At 47.1% G+C, this 23,550-nt stretch overlaps 1 protein-coding gene across 4 annotated transcripts in view; it reads left to right on the forward strand.

The window, feature by feature from the left end:
- Positions 1–23,456, forward strand: part of SLC8A3 (solute carrier family 8 member A3) — a 123,105-nt gene extending 99,649 nt beyond the window's left edge. Inside the window, exons 3-8 of one of the 4 annotated variants that reach the window (XM_070417356.1) lie at positions 4,797–4,903; positions 11,908–11,925; positions 16,333–16,457; positions 16,960–17,059; positions 18,807–19,082; positions 21,384–23,456. In XM_070417356.1, the coding sequence (XP_070273457.1) occupies positions 4,797–4,903; positions 11,908–11,925; positions 16,333–16,457; positions 16,960–17,059; positions 18,807–19,082; positions 21,384–21,760 (1,003 nt within the window). In that variant the 3' untranslated portion in view covers positions 21,761–23,456. Of the gene's footprint in view, positions 1–4,796; positions 4,904–7,281; positions 7,386–11,907; positions 11,926–16,332; positions 16,458–16,959; positions 17,060–18,806; positions 19,083–21,383 lie in introns of all 4 variants that reach the window. The other 3 variants (XM_070417372.1, XM_070417365.1, XM_070417382.1) reach the window with 3 other exon arrangements.
- Positions 23,457–23,550: the final 94 nt, after the last annotated feature.

A 23,550-nucleotide genomic window follows, 5' to 3' on the forward strand; every position in this document is an offset into this window, starting at 1 on the left:
ATAAAGACTAAAAAAAGAACCTAACACAGAAATGTGAGGCTTCTGAAGACTCCCGTGGAAAGGCTAAAAGCTCCGCCATCAGCTCTCTGCTATAGCCCCGGGTCAAGGAGCAGCCAGTGTAAATTTAGAAATGATGAAAAAGAGCCCTTCTTGATCTGGTGAAGAGTCACTTCAGAGGAACCAGGAGGGACGAGGTCACCGAGTCAGAGATTATTTAGAGATTATTTCTAGCGAGGGAGGGCCAAAGGGTTAGGAAGCCACCTGCTCACACCACAGTGCAGACACACGCACTCATTATCTGCCTGTGCTGCCTGAATTTAAGTGGGGGATTTCTGTGGTCCCTCACTGCGGCCACAGCTTGGGGATGGTACCCAGGGTTTAGCCATCAGCTTGTATGAAGGTAGCTATAGGAGTAATAGGAGACAAGCGCTAAAATCCCAGCTCTGTTGCTTACCAGCTGTGTGACACTGGGCAAGTTACCTAACTTCCCTGAGCATCATTGTCTTGTCTTTTGATTTTTTAAAAAAATACATTTTTATTGATTTCAGAGAGGAAGGGAGAGGGAGAAAGAGATAGAAATATCGATAATGAGAGAGAATCATTGATCAGCTGCCTCCTGCATGCCCCACACTGGGGATTGAGCTCAAAACTTGGGCTTGGAATCAAACCATGACCTCCTGGTTCATAGGTCGACACGCAACCACTGAGCCATGCCGGCCAGGCTGTCTCATCTTTTTAAAGGGGAAGTAATAATGGATATGTTTCACAGTTTAAATAAGCATGAAATAAGGAAGTTCTCATGGTGCTGAATATAATGTAAATGCATGTATTAGCTTACATTCCCTGTAGTAGTCATTCATCCATTCAACAAGTAAATACAGCTCCCTCCCCCTTTCACCCGAGAGGAATTCAGTGGTTGAAGAGCAGCCTTTTCTCTTTGTAGTACTCTGAGCACCAGAGAGGCCTGATTTGGAATTGGGTGTCTTCAGTGCGAAGGAATCTTCTGAGGGGCCAGCCAGGCAGCTCAGCAATGTGTTTTCTAATCCCTTCTGGGCTGTTGGTGGGAGATCTCCTAGGAGCATCTCCCTAGTAGCACAGCCAGGTCTTAGCTGGGAATGCTGCATGCTTTCACACCCCCTGCAGCAGAAGGCTCAGAGCGGAGGCAGGGGCAGTCCCTGGAGCCTTGGAAAGCATGCCTGCCTCAAGGAGCAGCTGCTCTGGATAAGCTGACCTATGACCATTTAGTAAGTGCCACTGGGACGGAAGGAGGCATTGGGAATAGGAGAGGCTTAGGGTCCAAAACCCCTAGCCTAAACCCATGAGTTAGATCCTGGCTTGCTTTTGGAGACCTCTCCCATACACGGAACCAATTAGCAAGCTAATAAACTAAGAGTATAGTTCAGTAGCATTGGGATTCTGGCCTCTTTGTTTCACTGAGAATCCTTAGGCATTCTATCAACATAGCTTTCATTTTTTTTTTTTTGTCCCTAATGAGTTATATTTTTACTACAAAAAGGCAATGTAGATTGATTTCATGAAGCCTCAAGTGTGTTAGAAATTCACGATTAGTCACTCAGGAGTCATTGTTGAGGGAGAGCCTCCTCTATGCCAGGTACTAGGACTACAGAGGCAAATTTGAGACAAGTTTCCCTTCCTCATGGCACTCACAGTCTAGTGTGGACAGATAGACTATAAACAAGTAAGTTTATAAACTAACCAGCTAACTTCAGGCTGTGATTAGTGCACTGGAGGGAATGAGCAGAGGGACCATGGTGGAAAGTGACCTGTGGTGGAGAGGTGGAGATGGTGGGGAGGAAAAAAATCCAAGGAGACAATGTGGCCATGGAAGGCCTCTCCAAGGAGGTGATGTATATGTGGAGACTCAAAGGTTGAAGATAAGCATAGACCCAGACACGGAGAACAGCAATGGTGCTGCCCTAAGTGGGAAAGGTCTTGATTTAAGGAACAGAAAGACCAAGGGGAGAATGTTATGAATGAAGTCAGAGAGGTCAACAGCACCTGTATCATACAAGATCCTATAGGTCATGAAGGATTTTGTATCTATCCAATTGTGGGCCTGGATTGCATTTTTAATAGTTAATCTTGATTGTTATGCAGGGAAGGATTTACAAGTAGAGGGCAAAGACAGGAGCAGAAAAATCTCTTAGGAGGCTATTGCAAAGTCCAAGGGAGAAGTAATGGTGTTTTGATCCAGGTCTTGATAGTGGAGGGAAAGATGGTGGCAAATTAATAAATTAGGGTTGGAGGAAGGATTGGAGCGGGGGGGGCGGCAGAGAGGGAAAGGAAGGAATTAAGGGTGATTCTAGGTTTGGGGCTTGAGCAATTTGATAGATGATGGTGCCATTGATGGAAGTGGGGAAGAAAAAGTTTGGAAAGAGAACTCAAGACCTGGCTGGTGACTCCGATGGAATTTAAATGTTCTTGGGCCTCATTTGTGGCTTGAGCAGAACTGAGAACTTTCTCAGTTTTTAAGAGCTGCAAGGGATTTCTCTGGGCTTCAGGCAAGGTGACACCTTATGTTCAAACAGATGTGGTGCCTTCCCCAAGGATGATCTCAGTGACGGTATCTCACACCTGCCTCCTCCACGCATGACACCCTCCAACGAGTGGTTCCAGCTAGCTAACCCAAATTCCTCTTGCCACTACCTGATGTCTGTCCTCATTTCCCTATCTTCAACGAAGTTGCTGGTGGCTTCTCGTATTCTGTTTATCTGCTCACTAAAAGTCACAGGAAGCACAAGTCAGGCTATGTTTTATGACATGTGATCTGTCTAGCCCAGAGCTTATTGCAGACAAGGGCATAGGACCAGATTTTGGGAGATTATGAGAGTTGCTCCCCATCCTACCACCCTTCACGTTCCAAGTCCCTCAACCCATTTTGGGATCTAGCATCCTGCTTTAGCCACTTCTTTCTTGACCTGACTTCTATTTCCAGCCTGTACCATATCTTGGGTCACCAGTTCTATTTTTTATTTCCTCTTATTTTTTTACTTAATGGCTGGAAATGATAAGATCCCCTTATTTATTACTCTCAAACCACCAACAAGGTCATGCTGCTCTTAGTAACCATGGTTGCTATTTATTAAACACTTACTAGGGAAACATGCACCCTGTCAAGCACTTCCCATGCATGATCTAACTTAAGAACACTATGAGGTAGGTACTAGTATTCCACTTTACAAATGAGACTTGGAAAGCTTTGGCGAGTTGCCTGATGTCACCAGCTAATGAGAGGTGGGGGCTGGATGAGACCCCAGGCGTCAGTCTCCACTACCAATGCCATGCTCTGGAGAAAGGAAGGGCAAAGTGTTGTGGCCTTTTGGAGGTTGAACATTCACCTTCCTATGGTGGCTAGCCAGGTGTGTCTGTGACTGGGGTGGGTGAGGCAAGTAAGAAGGGGATAGAGTCTTTGTTTTTGAAGCACTGGGCACTGGGGGCCAGGGTGGATTAGTAACTGCTGCTACATCCACTCCAGGAGCAATGAACCCACATCTGCTTCTGTGGGATTGACAGCGTGGACAAAGGAAGCTCTGTAGACACCCAGCTCTAAGGGTGATTTGAAAAAGCTCGGCGGAGCAGAGAGGTTGTCCCAAGTCAGAATGTGAAAATATTCCTACTTTATAACAACAAATAACAGGAGGATCTGAAGGCCTCCGTCTCCTCAACAAAGGCCAGGCCTCTGAGTCTGAAAGGGGGCACGCCCACAGGCAGCTGACAGGGTTTCTGCGTGATCCCAACCTTCCTATGGCTGAGGGAGACTCAGCTCCACACCTGCCCCATCCAGCAATATCTCACCGCCCCCTGGGCCAGGCCTAAACATCTTGACTCAGGTCCAGTCCTGAAATATCCCCATCATTAAGCAAAGGTTGGAAGAGGCCTGGCCTACGTCCGTTTTTTAAAGCTCCTAGTAATATAGAAAAAAAAAAGAAAGAAAGAAAAGAAAAATACAAAACAGGGTGACTAAAATTGGTTTATATTTTTCAATGTTTAAATTAGCAAAATAACACCTTTTAATATAAAAACCAATATAATTGTGCTAGTCACAATATCACCGTAGGGTTTATAAATTCATCACAATTCAGAGGATGCTGGAGTTAATGTGACCTGGTCCATGTTTCCCTGGGGCTGCAAAGCTCATTTGGAGAGAGAGAGCCTTGCTAGCTTCTGAGGCCCATTGTGGAGTCCCAGAATGTGCAACTCAAGCCGAATGGAGCCTCCTGGGCTCCCTGTGACAGTCACTGCCCAGAGAAAGGGAGAAGTCCTGCTATTTTCAGTCAAGACTCCCACCGGCCAACTCCCCCCACCCCCTTTACTATAAAATAAAGCTTTCAGATCAACATCAGCTGGATAAGGCAGCATGCATTATGGGAGGACCCAAATGCCTGAGCCATTATATGTGTAGTATTTCATGGCTCTTGAACTGCCCTGGGATGGTGTAAGCATTATTCAACCTGCTGTATACCAATTAAAGTATTTGTCCAAGGTCACATAGCAAATCCAGGACCAGAACCCAGAACCTTTGACTGTAAAGCCTGTGCTCTTTCCAGTCTTCACATCTGGTCTTGTCGTGAAGCCACATGAAGCCAAGGAAGGGCCCGGTGAGGCAGGGAGGGGACTGGGGCAGTCCCTGTCCTTCATGCCCCTGTGGTGTTGGGGCAAACTTTGACCTTTCTGGACTTTTTCACTGTTTCCTTCTCTTCCTGTTTCTTCTCCTGGCTCGCTTGCCCCCTTCCCCCTCTACTCCTTGCTTATGACACTTATTTTTCCATCCACAGCAAAACAATTCCCATCAAGTTAATTGATGGTGAGGCGTATGAGAAAAACAAGAATTACTTCATTGAGATGATGGGCCCCCGCATGGTGGATATGAGTTTTCAGAAAGGTGTAGTACCCTGTCCTCCACACTAACATTAACATTCTTCTCTCCTCTTCTGTTTCTTTCTTTCTCCAATCTGTTTGTCTCCTCTTCCCCTTTCTTCTACCTCTCTGGTTACCTTTCCCTTGTTTCCTTTCTTGTTCTCTTTTCCTCTCTCCCTCTTCTCTCTTTGCTTCCAGCTGTGTCCTAACATCTGCCAGCCTGTCACATGGTATCTGTAAGAGGGATGCTCAAGAGCCAGTGGTAATTTTTGTAAGATGGGTAAATGGATATTGGGAAAAACAGAGAGAGAGAGAGAGAGAGAGAGAGAGAGAGCGAGCCACAGCCCTGAGAGTATGTGTATGAGGCTCCCTAATTCTCCTAAATGGCATAATATACAGGAAAGAAAAAGACCAGATAGCACAGCACCAGGCAGGACAGCAGCCCTTGGAAATTCGCTAAGGCTCTCAGCATGAATTTTCATGGGGCCACTATTCTCAGGGCTGAGCTTATAGTCCCTGGGCATTGAGAATCACTGTATTTAGATTTAGTTTCTGTTTGTGGTTCTTCCCATTCCCCAGTGCAGGCCTTGGGAGCTATCTTCTCTGTTATATTCCCTGCTCTCAAGGTGTGTTTCTCTCCCTGGCCTTGACAGAGCTGAAAGCACAGGTTTGAGTTCCAGGTCTAGGTCAAAGACCTATTTGCAGTTCTCTGCTCTCCCTATGAGGAGCATCTAGATAAGGAGGCAGAGAGTTACAAGAGTGGGAAAGAGGATTCTGACCTGAGTGGAAGCTTCACCAAGAAGTCAAAGGACTTCTCAGAGTGGATGGAGCTTTTGTCTCCAACTTAAATGACCCATACACTCCAGGCCTCTAAGAGGGAAGCCGGAAAATCCTCTTCTGGATAGACAACACTGTGGCGGGGGAGCTGCCGGTATTTTCAGCAATACACCTTCCCTGGCAGAACTGTCAATCATATCCCTTCAGGCCATGCCCATGGTCACACAGCAGCCCCCTCCCATCACACAGCCGAGTCCCTGCAGTGGGACAACAGGCTGGGCTCACATCTCGTAGACAGCCCAGGGTCTGGGGCCTAGGGCCTAGGGAGAAGTTCCCAGAAAATGCTTCTTGACGATCAGTGAGTTTTGTCTTTTCCACTAAGCAAGGTGTCCAAAAAAGTGCTAGAAAGGTGACCAAAAAGTGTACTCACAAAACACACACACACACACACACACACACACACACACACACCAGCAAGTCCTGTGCCTAACAAACCAACTCAGATCAGCCTACCTTTTCATACAAAGCAAAGATGAGCCTGTCTTTAAAATGGAGGAGGAACCTCAGAGGCTCTGATTAGACATTTTAGGCTATTGTTTATTAGCACTTCTTTGCCCTTTAGAAAGCATTTAAGTCCAGAGAGAGAGAGAGAAAAAAAAATCATGGCTCACTGTTGAGATCCACCCGGTTCCATGGAGGAGCCACACAGGGAGATCCAAGGGCCTGTGCCAGTCTCATGCCAGTCTTCAGGGGGGAGCTATTTTCAAGAAAACTTTGATTCTCTGATGATTTGTTTTTAAAAGACACAGTGTGTTGTTGAGATGCCCAGAAATGAACATTGTCCCTTGGATCCTTGGGATTTAAAATGTGATGATTTACATCATTTTCTTCACGCTTTCCCAAGAATGCATCAGGTGTAAATAGTAAAGGAGTCCTATATCAGATAGTATTAAAACATCTTATGTTAGTTTCCACCCTGGAGGCCCTGTGAGATAAAGAATGAGATCATAGGATTTCACCCTCCATGCTTTCTCTCTCTCTCTCTCATTTCCCTTCCTTATACTTTCCTAATAAAATTTTCTTTATGAGGCTCACATAAAAAGTGGGTATATACACAAGGAATGGAAATAAATTCCTAGCTAGGTACTGTTGACATATTTCCTGTAGTAGAAGGCTACTGGGTCATGCCCAGTAGTTTACCTGCTGCCCAAAGAAATGCCACTGTTACCATGTGACACCCAGTGGAATGTGCTGCCCAACTCACTTCCTACTAACCATCAGCAGGATCTGAAATGACTCCTCCCCACCATCAACCCCTTCTCCCTTACCACTCCCTTGCTGTCCTTCTGGATCCCTTTCATCCCTTTGCCCTCTTTTCTTTGCCTCCTGGCTCCCTTTCCCTCTCATCCATAAGGACAGTTATGACCAAGAAGACAAAAAAAGCTAAGACCATTTTTTAAACTATCAGAACAATACAATCCACCTTAGTCTTGTCAAAGCCACCATGGCGGGACTGGGCTGCATGTGCCAAGAATGATGGGGGATGATTTTAAAGGCTGTGCTCCAAGTGACCAACCAATTTGCCGACCCATTCGACACACACTCTCTCTCTTGTTGTCCCTACAGGAAAACCGTAAGGGTTAAAATAGTAGATGAGGAGGAATACGAAAGGCAAGAGAATTTCTTCATTGCCCTTGGTGAACCGAAAAGGATGGAACGTGGAATATCAGGTGTGAGATTCTTTAAAAAAAATAAATAAGACAACAAAAAGAAAAAATTTTTAAACAAACTGAAAAGCAACAACAAAAAAAGCAACTATATTTTTTCTCCCTGTTTTTTGTCCCTTTTCCTCCTTCCTCCTTTTGACCAACATACTTTTTTTTATTCTTTTCCCTCCTGTATTCTCGCTCTCACCCTGTTTCGGTATCATCTCTGCCTTCTCAGCCTTAGCTTATTTCCAAGTCCTCCTTTCCCACCTTTTGGGCAGCACTGCAGCCTCGGCTCCTCATTACCCTCATGAGTTACTTCCGCCTTGTGCTCCAATGATCTGATTACCACTGTCCTCTGCACTCTCCCCTGCAGCACCTCCCCCCACACACAATAATCTGTAAATGTGGGGATTCCTTGGTGGGTGGGGAGGAGAAGAAAAAGAAAGGAATGTGATGCAATGCATGCTGGTTCCCCTTCCCTGCCTTCTTCCCCTCCCACCCCTCACTCTCTAGCCTGGATTGAATGGGGGAGGGGCTGATGGGGGGCTGGGGCCCATGTTGCAATGATGCTTTGACCGTTTTCTGCTGCGTTCCCCAACCTCCGTTGAATGCTTGGCAGGTTATTCACTTGCAGAGTGTCCCATAGGCCCCTCTGCCCTTCATGGAGGTAAGTGTTTTATCTGGCTATTTCACAGTTGGGTAGACAGTGGCATGAAAAGGTATGCCATTTGTCAGAGGTCACAGCTTCTGAGAACTCTTTGAGAGAGAGCTGGCTTCTGAGGTTGTCATGTAATCTGCAATCCTGAGCTATTCTTCCCCCCCTTGGCATCCCACCCCATCCCATTCTACCTCTGTTCCTAGTCCAAGGTGGGGTACTTGATTCAGGCTACTTTAGGATAAGGCAATCCTTAAAGCAGAAAATTGAGAGTCTGCAAAGGGAAGGAAGTCTCCTTAGCCCTGGAGAAGGACTGATAATGGGCAGGCCTAGAGTATTGACTTTTCCAATGGGAGAAGGGACTCTAAATGGTGTAGCTGGTGCTGATCCTTAAGAAACAGGTGTTGAATGGTTCACAGAAGGCTGCCTTTGCTTCATATCTGCAAATGAGCATATCACGCAGCTCCCAAGATAACCCGGATCCCACACCAGAGAAGTGGCCTCATCTCCTTTCTTCTGGACACGCTGCCTCTTAGAATACCTGCCAGGGTTCCATTTCTAAGGGATTGGTTATGTTGCAGCCAAGGTAGAGGTAAGGAAAGATTTCTTCCCTTGAAGAAAATGATTGGAAGCCACTACTTTGAAAGTGTTGGAGGAATATGTATGGGAATGGGTAAGGGTGCTCTTGGGAAATACCAAGAGGAGGACATTCTCACTCCCCTCCAAGAGACATATGCTGCTGAGAGTCTTGTGGAAGATTAAACAGACCCACCTGTTTGTCAGAAGGTGTGATGATTCTGCAATTACTTCATATTTGCAAGGACAGATCTAAGTGATTTGGCAACTATACTTCCAAAGAACTATATTTCACTGACAGGTCTTCTTCTCAGACCCATAGGCTTGATCAGTTCTCATTATCTCCTGTGGACTCACTCTGCAGACTGGACCACTTCTATGCCCACACTGGTTTGGACACACCTGGTGTTCTAGAAGCAGAAGCCCTCTCCATCTTCTATTACTCATTCTCTCCTTGGCCACTCAATAAGATGCTGCCATGAGCCTGACTGCCAAAGAGTGCTGGAAGAAAGAATGAAAAAAATCTCTGGCTCCATTGTTTCCTACATTGTATTCCTGCCAATCCTCCAATTTCTGCCACTGAGAATATTCTCAGAAATTGCCTCAACACCTGCCCTACCTCATTCGCACCTCCCTTGTGCATTTACTCCACATTCTCATGATTGGCTGGATGCAGCAGTCACTAGCTTCATCAGTTTTCAAGTCCCAAGAACTTAGGTGTAAATGAAAGCAGCAAAAGGACCATATCTTTCCAGGGTAGCTGGAAAGAAGGCAGGGGCTCCGGACAAGACGAATAGGTTAGAAGTCTGTCCATGACTTTATTCCACCAGTAAAGAGGCTCTTCTTTTCTGCCTCCCCAATAAATTCCTACCAGCAGCAGGACAGACACTGACCTAAGACAAACCTTGTTCAAACACAGACACCCGTGGATTCTCTACATTTGAGGACCTCTTTGTGCTGCACTAGATTCTCTGTCCAAGGAGATGTCAGTAAATCCCTGGTGGAGCCTAGTCCTGGAGGAGGGCATAAGTAAGAAGACAAAGATTTCATCAAGTCATCTGTGTGATATGCCCCAGTTCTTCCCAATGACCAAGATGCCAAGATGAAAGGTGCCAATAGGAAAGATGTCCCTTTCCTAGCCTCCTGTTCTGTTGTCTACCAGTATGGGGTTAATTTTTGGTTTCTTCAGTTCTTTTCATATTTTGGCATCAGACCATAAGGTGAAAGGTCATAGAGCTTGAATATCTAGACTTGGAATCAAATGAAAATCTATCCTGATTTCTAGAATTCCCTGCTGTTGTTGGAGTGAGAAATAGTACAGTGGAGATTGCTCTTCATTATCACTGCTGCATGGGAGAGTCTTAGGCATTCAGAATAGCATAGTCTCTGCATGGTCAAAATGACAATTGCACTCTCAAAAAAGAAAAGTAAAGGACTAGATTTGAAATAGGAGATTGTATTCTTGGCAAACAAACCAGAGGCAAGATTAAAAGTTTTGGACAAGCTGGGGGAGGAGAAAAGGGAGGATGACTAGGAAACACCGTTGTCCTGGAGTAGAGTAAGTATTGGGGTCTAGAGTGGACTTCTGAGAGCAATGCTGAGTAGCACAGTCAAGGGTGTTGGGCCTGGGCCTGGGCCTGGACATGGGAAGTCTCAGTTGGGAAGGGAAAGCACTTTCCCCCCAAAATGGGTCCTGTTTGTGCCTCCTCTTAATACACTCATGGGTTCCCTGCAACAAGCTGCCCAGATGCTTCCAGTTGCTCGCAAAGCTGTGTTGTTTCCTGCTTGCCCCTGGGGTATCTGAGCAGCGGGATAGAGGATGCTCACCTCACCCCAGGAATCAATGTAGGTAAAGGTTTAGCTTCAGCATCTCTCAGCAGCAGCAGCAGGAAAAACGCCCGGAGGGTATTGTGTCACTCAAAGCTGGATGAGATGGAACTCACTGACCCATCTTTAACTGCTAGGTGGAAGGTCTCAGATTCATGTTGAGAATGAGCAGAGAATGATGGAATTGCAGCTGACTGCAAGCCATCTGGCTGTGCTAGGGATGATCCTGGTGTTGGGAGGCATGTCAGACTGAAAAAGAGGGCAGCAGGGACCTTTAATAAGAGTTGCTCCTTGTCTGACCTACCGAGGTGCTTGGGTCTCTGGTCTCCACTGGAAATGGGGCCCAGGAGGGGCTCTTTTATGCAGATTTACAAAAAGAGCAGAATGAACTATCTATCTGTCTATCTATCTATCTATCTATCTATCTATCATCTATCATCTCATTGTAGTAAGGAGATCCATTGATCCATTACCCCTTGGAATTCCACATGGGAGAAACCAGAAAAAGTCAATTGATGTTCTCCCTGAATTTATACCATAAATATCCTGGATCCACATATGTCTTCAGGGACTGTGACTATGGGATGATGGGTCACAGGTCTGAGTTGTATTTCTAGAGAACTTTGGAACACAAAGGCCACCATCCAGAGATGTAGCACCACAGGATTTATGAAAAATATAATTGCCAAAGCATTTTGCAAATAGCAAACCTTTATTGAACAACTACTAGTTGCAGTGACCACCAGGCACAGGCGATCCAAAAATGGTAGGAGTGCAGGGCCCTGACTTCCAGGCTACATCTATTTTAAAAACACACACACTCAAGGAAAATGTTCTACAGGTCTTTCTTTCAGGGGAACTCAAAGTTCTGGTAAACACAGTAGCTATGAAGCCATCTGTGGCCGTGGAAATGTAATGAGCACTGGGAGGCTGAGCATGATCTAATTATGAGGTTAGGGATAGAAGACAAAATGGGGCACGGTTCCACTGTAGTACAACATTACTCAATGCCCTGAGCTCCTATTCAAGCCCCAGAGTAATATTCTCCACACATGAGCCAGCTACTCTGGCATGCTGGATTCTCACTCCTTTCCAGAATGGATGTGATAACCTGATTCCTTAGGAGATCACGAATGGCCAACCATGTCTCTACTTCACCCACTTGGTCCCCCATCCTCACTCCTCTATCCCTTGACCCTCAGAGCTGCAGAGAAGGTGTGGGTAAACCTGTCATAACTGCAGGGCCCTGGTGCTCAGCAATCTCTCCAGCGGCTCCCACCTCTTGCTGCTGCTGCTGCTGCTGCTGCTGCTGCTGCTGCGCATGCTCCAAGTGCTGTCTTTCGCATGTGGCTGCAGAGCTCTCACCTACTGAGCTCACTGCTTTTTCTGCTGCTGCAACCACAAAGCCTGGGGACACTTTCAAGATGGGACCTTAATGCTCTTTCCTTTTCTTTCTCCCCTTGTCTGGTATCCATTTGCAAACAGCGCTCCTGTTGTCTCCAGGTAAGAGGTGCCTTGCCTCTCTCTCCTTTCTACTTCTTGCCAATGCTGTTATTCAGGTTAAGACTAAGGTCCTATGGTTTACTTAACAGGAACTATAAGCTCAAGTTAACCTGACAAGTTTTCCTAAAAGCCACGAAATTTATTTCCTCACTTGAAGTAATTGAAAGGAAATAGACAATGTCTTGAGCACCGTTTCTGTTGGTGTTCGTGGGCAAAGGCATAGGCTGGTCCTTTCTGGGACCAGGAAGGGATGGTGGATCATCGGCTTCTCCCGAGACTTCATTTATCTGTCATCTCAGACTGTGAGGCAAGAGAGGAGATGAGTAGTTAGAGCTGAATCTCCCAATAGGATCACTATGGCATTTGAAAGAAAATACTTTGCTCTTGAGCAATCCAGGGAAAAAGAATCAGGAGCTGCTGTGAGACTGTGAAAAGCAATTTTTTAAGAATCTGGAATTTTACTGATCCTGGAGATCTTCCATGTTAGCACAGCTGAGGTTTAAGTTGCTAGAACTTTGATTTATTTGTCACCGATACTTGAAGTCAAATGTGCTGTGCATAGCAAGGAGAATTAAGATATAATGGAGGGTGGGGATAATTGTCTGGCTGGCAATAGAAGTTTCAGAGATTGTCTTTTAGAGGGATTCTCATGCAGAATCTCGAGCCTGTCGTAGGACATACACCTACTTAGACAGTGTGCTTGGATCAGTGGGGTCCAATGGTCAACAGCTAGCTGTGAGCACATAGGAAAGCGTGTCCATTTCATCCAGCAACACCATAGCTCAGTGATGGCGAACCTTTTGAGCTCGGCGTATCAGCATTTTGAAAAACCCTAACTTCATTCTGGTGCCGTGTCACATATAGAAATTTTTTGATATTTGCAACCCTAGTAAAACAAAGACTTATATTTTTGATATTTATTTTATATATTTAAATGCCATTTAACAAAGAAAAATCAACCAAAAAAAATGAGTTCGCGTGTCACCTCTGACACGCGTGTCATAGGTTTGCCATCACTGCCATAGCTTGTGGTGCAGGCGAAGTGAGCACTATGAGATGGCTCAATATATTTTGAAAGAACATTTTACATTTTATAAGTTCTTTGAACATACAAAAAATTCAGGTCATTTAAGAGGCAAAGCACCTTGTAGAATTCATTGGTGTTCAAAGCCACCAATTCGCTACTCCCCGGGTTTCAGAAAGGGGAAGTGTACATAGTAAGGACATTTGCCTCTTTGGAACCGTAAACAAAAATGTAGGCAAACCCCTGCATTTTCAGTTCCTGAAAAAACAATGACTCCAGCATCCTTGGCCTCTTGTTCCTTCTTCATACCAATAGGATAAGAACTATTTCCAACCCCATGTTTTCCAATAGTCTCCCAGGGTATTGATGTCTAGCACTGGGTGTTCCTTTTCCACTTCACTCATCCTCTTGCCTGAGAAGGTATTTGGGCTTCTTTGTTCTAACTTTTGCCTCCACCTCCCACCAACCATAATAAAAGACTATGATTTAACTTAAGCTTCTTTATACTTTTAGCATATTTGCACAAACACGAATAGAAGCTTAAAAAGGAAAAGAAGGTGTTACAGTATTTCCTAGATCTTTCAATCCAAACCTACTAAACCTGTAATTTAGGAGCCTTTGCTTAGACTTTATATTCACTGGAAATTTTAAATCTTTGTTTGAATTTTTCTGAAAGGACAGGCAAGCATGACTAACAATGCCTGGTGGTGAAAGATGGAGAGTAAATACGTTCATTCTGAGCTACTGCACCAAGTACAGGGACCTGGGAGTGAGAGCACGGGTGGCATCGCCCCACTTCTTCCCGAGGATGTCTATAGAGCATCCCTGGCAATTTATTCCTGTCAGGCCTGGCAAGCTCTTTGTTCTTCCAATATTTGCTCAATTTTTCATCCTATTCTCTCTACCTCCCTCCCTCTTCCTCTCTGCCTCTCTCTTTCCCCTCCTCCTTTTTCTAGATTTGAGAGTTTATTTAGTCAGTCTGAATATCAACATCACTTGCCATTTATTCTCTTGAAATTCTGAAGAGTCACATAAACAAGTGATCAGAATCCCTATGGTCTTTTAGGTTTGAGATTTATTACTCCAGAAATTAATTTGAACTTAAGGAATGATTATTACAAAAATATAAAAAGGGAGGAATTATTATAAAACCAAGACACTAAGTAAGAGTTGATTTAAATGGAAGATATATATATATATATATATATATATATATATATATATATATATATATATATATATCTGTGGCTGAGGGAGATCCAAAGATAGAGGGTTGGTTATTTGTCAAAGACATTTCTGCAGAAAAGCTAGATGGAAAAACTGACTGTCACCACAGGGTGGACAGGTCAGTAGGTTGATCAATATCCTGCCAGGTGGATATAATGCTAGATTGATTGCTAGACATGGGGTTAGACAGGTACATTTATATGTCACTGGGGAGCTCATTATATTGGTATATAGTTCTTGTGGCACATGTAAAGTATGACATGGGGGAATTGGGGAGGGGGTGGTGGAATAATACTGTCGCTGCGAGAATAGTCATTGTTATGTGGTGCCAAAACCCACAGGTAGAGGAAAAGAGTACCCATGCTTTTAAGGAATCTATGTCTTTTTCCTAAGGCTTTTTCTCAGAATGGCTTCCAGTCTGGCTTCTAGGATTGCTAATTTTATAACCATAACCCTGGATGTACCCAGAATTACCTTCAGAATTAACTAAGGAGAGACTCATAATTAAATAATTAAAAGAAGCCAGGCTGCTAGAAGGTGTCTGCTGACTTAGAAGTATACAGAGGAATACAGAACCTGGAGAAATAATTATTGCCGAAAGCCATCACTGGCACTAACATTAGGACAGCACCACGGACAGCTCCCAAGCATTTTGGAATTGCCTTCTGTGTTTGGTGCCAGAGCCTTGGGTAAAACAGCCAGCTCAGGAATCCTCTGTGCACTCTCTTACCATCTTCATTCAGGCCGACTGAGAAAATCCATACATAAAATGGGCTCTCTGCTCGGTAAGAGTCCACTCAGTGAATTTCCTTGCAACCTCAAGAGCTTGAGTCTGACCCCACCCCACCTCTCACCAGTTCCGAAGACAGAGAAGATCATCTTGGCCTCTGACCCATTTTATCCTTGAGATTATCCAAAGACCAGAGGATTTCCCTAGGACACTCACTGTGTGGAGCGAAAGCCATTAAGGAACGGAACCAAAGAAGTAATTGCATGCAAGAATGTGGACTTGGATGGGAGAATGTTTAAATAAGCTCTGAAAGAAACAGGCTGCCAAGACCAATTACCTAATTAAAGGGGAATAAAAAGATTCCTTCTCTATTTCACTGCAATCCAGAACACAGGTCTTCACGGTGAAAGGGTCTTAAAATGGACTCCCCAGCTGAAGTGGAAAAAATTTCTAACTGTTCCACGTGAGGAGGGACCACTGGTAAATGAGTCAAGATGCTGCAGGACAAAGGAATGCCTTCAGAGAAAGTAAAGGAAGATCTCTCTTTTGTTGTGTTTTTTTTGAATATTTGTGTTCCAAAAGAAACATGCCTGCTTCCTGTTGGAAAATCATGAAGTTTTTTGGGGAAATCTTTCAAGTTTCTCATTGTGGGGATAATATCCATTTGTATGAAATGTAGATATTCCTGGAAACAGCCCTGATTTCTCCTTTATAAAGAGGACAGTGCCAAGAGTGCCGGAAGCTGATGTTACTATGAACCAGTGGACATTACCCTTGGATTAAATGTGCCTCTGACCTCCAAGAACTCTTTTTTTTTTTTTAATATATTTTATTGATTTTTTACAGAGAGGAAGGGAGAGAGAGATAGAGAGTTAGAAACATCGATGAGAGAGAAACATCGATCAGCTGCCTCCTGCACATCTCCCACGGGGGATGTGCCCGCAACCCAGGTACATGCCCTTGACCGGAATCGAACCCAGGACCCTTCAGTCCGCAGGCCGACGCTCTATCCACTGAGCCAAACCGGTTTCGGCCCAAGAACTCTTACATGGAGTAGCTGAACAGTCAGGCACAACAGTTCAAAATTGTTAAAGATCCAGAGATAAGTTCCCATCTCCCCAATATCTCACTAAATAACTTAGGGACTGACTTCCCTTGGAGGACTTTCTCAGAAGGTCAGGTTGCTCGCTGAGGTATAAAATGGAAAGAAGGATGCTTATGCCAGGCCTGCAAGGAAGCCTTTGATGGTCTGGTAGTCATAGAGTGTCCAGTGCTTTATAGAAAGAGGCACCCCAAGGTACACAGAATCCCCATTCCCAAGAGCTACGTGCTTTCTGCACCCTGCCCAGGCCTACTACTGTTGAGCCCTAGATGTTTAGGGGAATGGAGAGCGTGCTAAAGCTGGTCTGGTTTTGTTTTGTTGCAGAGGTGTCAGACAGGAAGCTGACTGTGGAGGAAGAGGAAGCCAAGAGGATAGCAGAAATGGGAAAGCCAGTATTGGGTAAACACCCCAAACTAGAGGTCATCATTGAAGAGTCCTATGAGTTCAAGGTCAGGCCATAAGTGAAGTTGAATTGAGTAATGGACCGGTGGGAGGGAGACGACCCAGAGTTTTGATCCCGTTTTACCACTGAATTTGTGAACTTGTAGCGCTGACCATTTTGTATCCAAGGACTATTGTGAGGTCACACAACATAGCATATGGAATAAACGGGCTCTAAAGCTTCTAGATGTGTCATTGCTATGGCTTAACTGTATTTTTAAAACTAAGATACTAAAATTTACTACTCCAGAGCAAGGTTTATTGATATTATCACTGTTGTTCTCTGTGGTATTACTCTAAATATCCAATGTCAGCAGTCACAACCACAGGAAAGGGAAATGGAAGGACTGCCCCAGCAGCTACTCCGCAAGGCCATTCCAGGCGTAACTTGCAGAATGCACGCCGAGCGCCCTGGGATGGAGGGCGTCTTTCATCCCCTTGAAACACTAGACTCCTCAATGGTTCTGAGCATTCTAACCTCATGGTTCCAAGTTTGTATCTCCCTGACAGAAAACGGTGGACAAACTGATCAAGAAGACAAATATGGCCTTGGTCGTGGGGACCCATTCCTGGAGGGACCAATTCATGGAGGCCATCACCGTCAGTGCAGGTGAGAGGGTCTCAGGATGGGCACAAGCCTTGCTTGGAGAAGCAGGTAACAGGAGAGGAATAAAACAGCCACATCGACAGCCTGCCAGTTTCTGGGAAGACCTCTGTGTCCGGTCTCTCCAGCTCTAGCCCAGATGCTTGTCTGTTTCACTAGGTCAGATTGACCAGTGGGACACCCCAGCTCATTTCCATTGGGGAGGTATCATGGGGCAACTAAAAGAGCAGGGCTATCTCTGGCTCAAGACCTGGTTCTGCCATCCGAACTGGGACAAGTTATCCTATCTGGGCCTCAATTTCCTTATCCCAAAAGGGAACTTTTGCTACCTTTCTCAGAAAAGTCAGTAGACAGGTATCTCACTGTGAGGATAAGATCCAGGTATGAAATATGGATATTTAGTCTAGTACTAACCACAAGCTCCATCAATTCTGGTTCCGACATTCCTTCCTCTCATTAATTTGGTCCTCATTTTTGTAAAATGAACCCAGAGTTTTGTTCCAATTTTACCACTGAATTTTTGAACTTGAGATGTGGGATTTGGAGTTTATGACACTTTGCTTTCACTCTCTGACACATCTCCAACCCGGATGATCCCTTTCCTTTGGCATTTACTGACGGGTCCCCTCAGGGGGAACATAGTGCAGCCAGCGTCTCAAAGGCCCACCAGCCTGTTGGACTGGGATGCCAAGGCTCTCATCACCACCACCAATATAGCCTCTCAGCACCACTGAGGCCTCCTTGTACCACCTTTTCTCTTTCATGAGACTTCGTTGTCATAGCAACCCAAGGGGTCCTATCCCAAGGCCCCAGAGCCATTGCAAAGCACAGCCGGAAAGAGAGGGCTGCTGCTGCTGCAGCCGCTGGCCCACTTTCACCTGGCCTGCTTCTGAAGCTCCCAGTTCCCCCTCGGGTGACCTTACTTTGCCCCTAAAGAGAGTACATGGAATCTAGGCCACACCATCTAACGCCTTCCCTTTTCAAAGGGAATGGAGGTTCAGAAACAAGAGGTGACTTACTCCAGGTTACAGATTCTCTCGTGGCAGAGTTGCAATTGGGACACCAGTGTCCTGACTCCTGCTCTTTGGAAACCCGGCTTCCATGGGCTGTGCCGAAGCATTACAGAGGTTGCCCTTGATGAGGCGCCAGCGTGCCTCAGCATATCCTCTGCTCCCGGGCTGCTGAATGGGCAAGTCTGCCCACGTTTCCTGGCAAGGACACGCGGAGCCCAGGCCCGCTCTGTCCCGTGGGGTGTTCGGAGGATGGCGCTGGCTCTCCGGTACGCCCACATGATCTGGAATGACAGCCGTCCCTCTGGGGACGGTTAACGACCAGAACCACGAGGTTACTGCAGCAGCCGTGTCAGGAAAATCCGACAGGAGCCCCACTGGTGTCCAGTGAAGAGTGGGCACACGGCTGATGCCACTTTTCCTCACCTAGGCAACCAGTGTAGCCCGCTCCACCCACCTCTCTCCTCCACTGCCTTGCCCCCCTCGTGTCCTCCCCTGCTAGCTCTCAATCTCTTTCCTCTCTTGCTTATTCCTCTGAGCCCTGAATTCAGATTGACTAGTGGGACACCCCAGCTCGTTTCCCATTTCTCAGCTGTTTTCCGGTGCCCACGCCCTGGCCTGCGCAGGCTGCCCAGGAGCCTCCCCTCAGCTGACGGTGCTTGTGATGGGGGTGAGACTGGACTTTCTCAGGAATGGGCCCTGACCTCGCTGCCCTCGCCTGGGCCTGTTTGTCTTGCCTCCAGCAGGGGACGAGGACGAGGATGAGTCCGGTGAGGAGAAGCTGCCGTCCTGCTTTGACTACGTCATGCACTTCCTGACGGTCTTCTGGAAGGTGCTGTTTGCCTGCGTGCCCCCCACGGAGTACTGCAGTGGCTGGGCCTGCTTCTTCGTCTCCATCCTCATCATCGGCGTGCTCACGGCCATCATCGGGGACCTGGCCTCCCACTTTGGCTGCACCATCGGCCTCAAGGACTCGGTCACAGCTGTTGTTCTCGTGGCGTTTGGCACCTCTGTGCCAGGTGAGAGTGCAGGATGCTTGGGTCTGCAAAGAGGACATCACTGGGCTCAAGTGACCCTTTGCCTCATTATTTCCCTTACCAGCTCAGATCTGAGCTTAACAGACCCTCTGCCGCTCAGGTGCACAGAAGTCAACCAGCGGTTAATGATGACATCACTAACGATAACTAACATTTCCTGAGCACCTTGATGTGTCAGGCACTAAGCAGTTTCCATGTTTTGTCCCTGTAATGCTCAGCACAATCCTATTCAATAGGGACAGCTATTATGCCCATTTGACAGATGAGGAAATGGAGGCCCACAGGGGTTAAGTTACCTGCATAAGTGACCCAGTTTAGTAACCTCCACATTATATGCATAGACCGCAAACAATGTAATTCAAAGGATATGGAGATTGTTCTCCTTCCATCTCCCCGTGGCAGTCCTTGAGAGGCTAAAGACTAGCCTGCTTGAAGGTGTCACAGTAGAAATTCCCACAAGTATTCTTGGCCTCCTCTGCTTAGAAGGACATCTGTGAGTACAAAGTGTCTTCCACCGGATCAGGTGAAGGAAGCTTAGAACCTCTTTGCTTTCTCACAAACACCTAAAGGTAGACAGGAACAGGCATGTACTTATTCATTCATTAGACAGATATTTGCATATTTGCTGAGACTGATAGAGCCTTGTGCTAGCTGCTGGGGCTATAGTGGGAGGCAAGACACACACGCTTCTCCTCTCCACATGGACTTACAATCTAGTGACAGAGAGTACACTCAGCTCCTGTAATTAAAGTCATCTCGATAAGGTCTATGAAGAGGAAGTACAGGTGCTGTGCAAGCATAAACGGGGGACGGGCGGGGGGCGGGAGGGCGACATGGGGGGGCGGGTGAGGCTGGGTCAGGGATGGCTTCCAAGAAGGGATATCTGAAAGCCGGGCTGGGGTGACGAGTGGCATGAGCAGAGAGATGGGGGCTGCATTCGCTCAGGCTTCTTACTTGAACCCTGAACTCCTGCTGGCCTGGCAGTTGCTACAGGAAGAGAGAGCATCCTCTGTAAGAGGGGTAGGCTGAGTCTCAGCAGACAGGACTCTGCTGGCGGGACCAGGGGAACAAATCCTCTGGAGAGTAAGTGAATCTGCATCACACTCTGGCAGAACCTCTTCCCCACACCACAGCACAGACCTATGGGATTATTTACACATTGGTGATGCCAGAGGTCTGGCTATGATGGAAATGCATCCGGTGGTAGACAGTAAGATGGATGATCCAGGGAAGGCTTTGTGGAGGATGCGCCTGGTGATCTCTGTTCACCAGGTCTCGAGGCATCAGAACTATTGGAGAGGAAGGAGCAGAAATGGGGGAAAAGGAAGAGATGTGGGAAGAAATTGCCAAGGATCAGAGGCAAAAAGCAAGGTCATAGGTGAGCAAAGGCAAGAAGTCTTCCCTGGGAGCTCTGAGAAAAGTGGCAGCAAGGAGGCCAGCCAGGACAGCAGAGGGCTGAGTGGGGGGACCTTCCAAGTTCTTACAGTTGGTCCAGGGAACAGCTGGCAGTGTTGGGGGCTTGAAGAAGGTTGTGCCATGGTCTCCTCAGCTAATTATGTGGCTTTGGCTGAAACTCTTTGGATGTAAGGTGATGGTACGGGAGGCTTTTAGGATCAACTCTCTTGCTGATTTCCCATTTGACCTTGGGTAGATTCTTTGACCCTTATTTTCCTTCCTTGTAAAATAAAACAGTGGCTAGATAGTCCCTGACAGTCCCTCCAGACCTACCCTCCATGCCCACATCCAGGGCCCTGTGCTAGACACCAGCTGCGAAGGTGAGCCTTCCATGCACATCCCCATCGCGTCTCCCCAGTGTGTCCTCTGTCCCCGTGAACCCAGCGCCTGCAGTGCTGAGCCCACGGGCACTGAGCAATAAGCTGTCTGTTACGTGAGTAAAACGCCCCAGGTGGCACTCACAGTCAGGCCTCTACTCTGAGCAGCTTCCCAGGATGTCAAGGTTCCCCAGGGCGGTATTATGGGATAACAAACTTCTCTTACTGAAAACAAACAAACAAAAAATAGTCAAAAGGGAACAGCAAACCTACTTGGTAAACCTCAGGACCATACAGGCCCTTAGAAATATCTCAGACTCCAACAGGTGAGGAATGGGAAGCTCAGAGAAGGGACGTGACTTGGCCAAGGCCACACGGCTTGTTAGTCGCAGAGCTGCCTCTGTTCCCGGGCTCGGCCCGCCGGCCCCAGCAGCCCTTTGGACAGACGAAAAGGCAGGCCCGCCTTGTCTCAGCCTGCCTCCAGCTCCCATCCATCTCTGCCCTTTTCCAGATACCTTTGCCAGCAAAGCCTCCGCCATACACGACATGTACGCAGATGCCTCCATCGGCAACGTCACCGGCAGCAACGCCGTCAACGTCTTCCTGGGCCTTGGCCTGGCCTGGTCCGTGGCCGCCATCTACTGGGCCATGCAGGGAGAGGAGTTCCGCGTGTCTGAGGGCACGCTGGCCTTCTTCGTCACCCTCTTCACCATCTTGGCGTTCGTCTGCATCAGCGTGCTCCTGTACCGCAGGCGGCCCCACCTGGGCGGGGAGCTGGGCGGCCCCCGGGGCTGCAAGCTGGCCACGACGGGGCTCTTTGTGAGCCTGTGGCTCCTCTACATACTCTTTGCCACGCTGGAGGCCTACTGTTACATCAAGGGGTTCTGAGCCACAGACACGGCCTCCAGCAGGGTAGGCCTAGGACTTCTCCTGAGAGAAGGGCACCCCAGGGACCTCCCCGGATGAGCAGCCCTGGAGAGGCGGCTTCAGGACCCGAGCCCCAGGGACTTCAACCGACCTCCACCTGGCGGTGATCTGAAAGGGCAGAGTCTTCATCAATCAGACAGAACGGGGGAAACACCGACACTACCAAGTATTTAATTCAGTACAAACCAACAGCAGCAACACATCCACCTCCACCCATCTCCCCCCGAGCCCCCTGTCCCTGACCGGTAGCCAAGGTCAGATCCTTTCACCATCTTCTATTTCACCTTCTGATTACTCCTGTGCTTCTACTCTCATCAGGGCAGGGTTCCTCCTGTCTGTCCAATTCCATGCACCATTGTCCTCACTCACCTGGCGGGCATGGAAATAAGTCTCAGCCGTGTGGCTGGTTTGGGGCTCTCTCTTCATTGGAATCATTATGGTGGCTGCTTTTGTTTTCCCGTCAGGTTTTGCTCGTCGTTAGTTCATTTTGTCTTTTCTTTCTGACGTTAGTGACAAAGGTGCTGTGGAGGAACCCAAGGGTTGAGCCGATGGGCAGAGGCGTGAATTGTCAGACACAGGCTCTCCCACTCTCAGCAGGTGGCAGCTGTCTCTCAGCCCCACCGAGGTCCTGTCCCCCATCTACCCACCCAGAGGGTGGAAGTGATCTTGCACACCCACGCGGGGCACCAAAGATCCGGGTGGTGGCAGGAGCAGGAGGCGTTTCCTCTGCTGATGTCAAAGTTTAAAAGAAGCAGTCATTGTTCTCTTCCTTGCCCAGGCCTTTCAAATTCTGTCTCGTGCTGTCCATGTCTATATGTCCTTTCTTCAGCAGGAGGGCCCACCCAACGGGAGAAAAGGGACAAAAATAGGAGTGGTGTGGGATGACAGAGGGCAGCTGGGGACACAAAGTGGGTGTTCACCTTGAGTATCTTTGGCTTTGTATCTGAGCCAGAGACTCGCGATGTCCCACTAGGGAGATACTTAAGGGGAAAGATATTTAAAATGCCAGTGATTCTGAGAAAGGTCAGCTTCACCCCACCCCTCACTGTCCGAGGCACCGTACTAAGAGGTCTGACTGTATTTCTTGAGGAAATGCGAAAACATAGAGGTTTATAAGAAGACAAGGGGCCCCTTTCACCTCTCCTGGACCCCGAGGCCACGTTTGAAAGCGTTTTCACAAGATAGGAACTGGAATTCCTCGCTGTCTCCCACATTCCTGCTTGGTTTAAAACCTCCCAAAGCTCTCCTTCCAGCCTGTGGGCTACTTCTCGTCCCAGTAGGAGGGATCTTAGTTGCCATAATCCCACGGAGCCCGAGTTTATAGAAAAAGAGATTGCCCTGCCCTCTAGAGCTTCTCCCAGCAAACTTTGAAAGGACCTGGCTTTAAACACACACACTCACTCACACACACACACACACACACACACACACACACACACGAGATCACAAAACTGCCCACAGATCTTCAAGCTTTCTGCATTGACATAAATACATTTTTAAGGGGAAAAAATATTTAAAAACCTGTTTAATTTTAAACACATTTTTTAAGAAAAAGAAATAACTAAAAAGAAACAGTGCTCATGTTATAAGCTATGTTGCCAGTTGCCAGTGGAAATGTTGGGTTGGTTTAAAAAAAAATAAAAGCTATACTTATATCTCTCTGCATACAGCTTGCTTCTCCCCATGTTTCTTCCGGAGCAGGTGTGGCTGAGGTGAAGGTGCGTCTCCTCTTGATATCTCCAGTGTGTGTC

The sequence above is a fragment of the Myotis yumanensis genome, unplaced genomic scaffold (genome assembly GCF_028538775.1).
Source record: "Myotis yumanensis isolate MYYU_CA2020_CCGP unplaced genomic scaffold, mMyoYum1.0.hap1 SCAF_1, whole genome shotgun sequence".
NCBI lineage: Eukaryota > Metazoa > Chordata > Mammalia > Chiroptera > Vespertilionidae > Myotis > Myotis yumanensis.